We start from the raw sequence: 2,022 nt of genomic DNA, 5'->3' as shown, positions 1-2,022 counted from the left end.
ACAACGCAAGGTAGTTGTTGGACTCATCTGAATCTTCCACGAAGCAACTTGGATACCACCCTTGCTCACTTTAGAGGAATGCACTCCGTTGATGTCGAGTTTTTGTGTAGTACTGCTGATAGTGTTCATAGTGGAAAACAAAACTACTCGGAAAATGATTTACTTTTTGTGAATCATTAACGACGAGAATTCGACAGTGTTACGGTATAGTTCGATGAATTAAAAGTTATAACGCAAACAATAAACTACACGTGTTGGTGACTATATGAAAATTCTGTAAGACACTTTAGGAAATTCTTATTGCTTTCCGTACACTGCTGGTCACTAAACACAATGTGATATGTGGTGCGTTTGCGTGCTACTTTCGTACGCATATACATCCTCTACATGTGTTGAGCATGTGTAAAGTAAGTAATGAAATTCCTGAGCTCAGCTATGGAAAGCTAACATGTATTCCTCCAACACTGATCTTTTCTGAGTGGAAATTATTCTCTGGAATCGATTGTAAACAATTGTGTATGGAGGGAGTACTTGTAAAATATGGCAACTCTTTCCCTTGGCATCTGTGCGTCTGCGTGCTACTTTCATACGCAACCCAAGTTCTACTATAGATCCTCCTCTATACATCTGTTGCAGACCTCCCGCTTCAATACCCATACCACTAGAGTTAACGCTGGACGTAACGGCCATTGATGCAAATAATAGCAAACGTAGAAGACTCTTGTATCTTCGTAGCTTCATTGTTACAGGGAGGGACACTACAACTGAAACGGTAAGATATTCTCACCGTCAGCGCACGCTCAAAGATGCAAAAGGAAAATGGTACCATAAATCCAGTAAATCTCATGTTGTGTTGAACAACACCGTTTGATCCTAGAAAATCCATATCCAATTTAAGTGGGCTGAGAGTCTCGCCGATGACTTTGGATTAGCACATGCCAACAGTTCATCAGCCGGCATTGTCCGCTGACACCAGCGGAGGCCTAACGAGCTCTGAGGCCGAATCCCTAGCACTCGTGCGTGGCGACGTGTCGGCTCGAAGTTGCGGAGGCTCACCAGGAGATCTACGACAAGTTTCGATTTCAATACCCATTCAACTTGCTTGGCGCCTCCATTGTATTTACGAGATAGAACTGCTTCTGCTGACCAACTCTATGACATTCACTGCTAGTACACAATCGTTGTGTTCTAGCAGTGAATGCGCGCCAACGCCCACTCGAAAAACACTCTTCCACCGCCTTTTCGAGCTTCCGCCTATCTGTCCGGCTCACGTGCGAGCCCTTCCTAGCTGATCGTTCATCTGCATACTTATTAGTTGCAAATCATGCTCACTCTTCTCGGTGCCGTCAGCTACTTCCTTGGTAGACCTAGCGTTACCGAAGTCCCTCGTGATTCTGTGTGGTGTGAAATCTTCCCTCCCCCTACGGAAAAGCTAGAGGAACCCCAGACGCGCAGTGAAGCCTTCTGTGCTGTTATACTGGGGGGAGAGGAAGGTCGTCCCGAACGGCTACTCTTACATGAGATTGAATACAATGAGAAGGCCGAACCGGTTACCCGCAGTACTAAGAACTGTATAGTAACTCAAGAGGGTCTCGATCGCGATTGCTTACCAGACTCTGTGAAAAGAGGAAAAGAAAACAAGCTCAATTTCGAATTCAAACAGGGCAGCACTCCGGACGAAAGTAGAGAAATTGTGGTAGGAAAGAAGACATATATTCTCAAGTTGCTGAGACCGTTGAACGACGAGGAGCAGCCGTGGGATGAGCGTCAGGGACGTATGACTCACATCCCTCTGGTCTACTCGAGTACCGAGCCCGCCATCTCCCTGTTCAAGCCTGAGCGTCAAGATAAGTGGTATTCCAAAACTGATGGTAGATGGGAATCCCTACCGATCAATGGGAGGGGCGATGCTCACCAGGAAGCGGACAGAGGAACGGTGGCATTTGTAGAGGTGGAAACGAGAGCTAAAGACAGAACGAAACCACAGAGTGATCGCTATCGTGGAGAATGCGGGAAAATATG

At 46.2% G+C, this 2,022-nt stretch overlaps 1 protein-coding gene across 1 annotated transcript; it reads left to right on the top strand.

Moving 5' to 3' along the window:
* Window positions 1-1,324: 1,324 nt before the first annotated feature.
* On the top strand, window positions 1,325-1,871 carry Pmar_PMAR013180 (hypothetical protein; the record flags this gene model as incomplete). Its single annotated transcript, XM_002784542.1, has 1 exon — window positions 1,325-1,871. A coding segment is annotated over one exon (547 nt), but the record flags the coding sequence as incomplete, so codon positions are not given.
* Window positions 1,872-2,022: the final 151 nt, after the last annotated feature.

The sequence above is a fragment of the Perkinsus marinus genome (genome assembly GCF_000006405.1).
Source record: "Perkinsus marinus ATCC 50983 genomic scaffold scf_1104296934866, whole genome shotgun sequence".
Lineage (NCBI taxonomy): Eukaryota > Perkinsozoa > Perkinsida > Perkinsidae > Perkinsus > Perkinsus marinus.
Note: the sequence above shows the minus strand (reverse complement) of the source record. Positions and strands in the feature narration are given on the sequence as shown.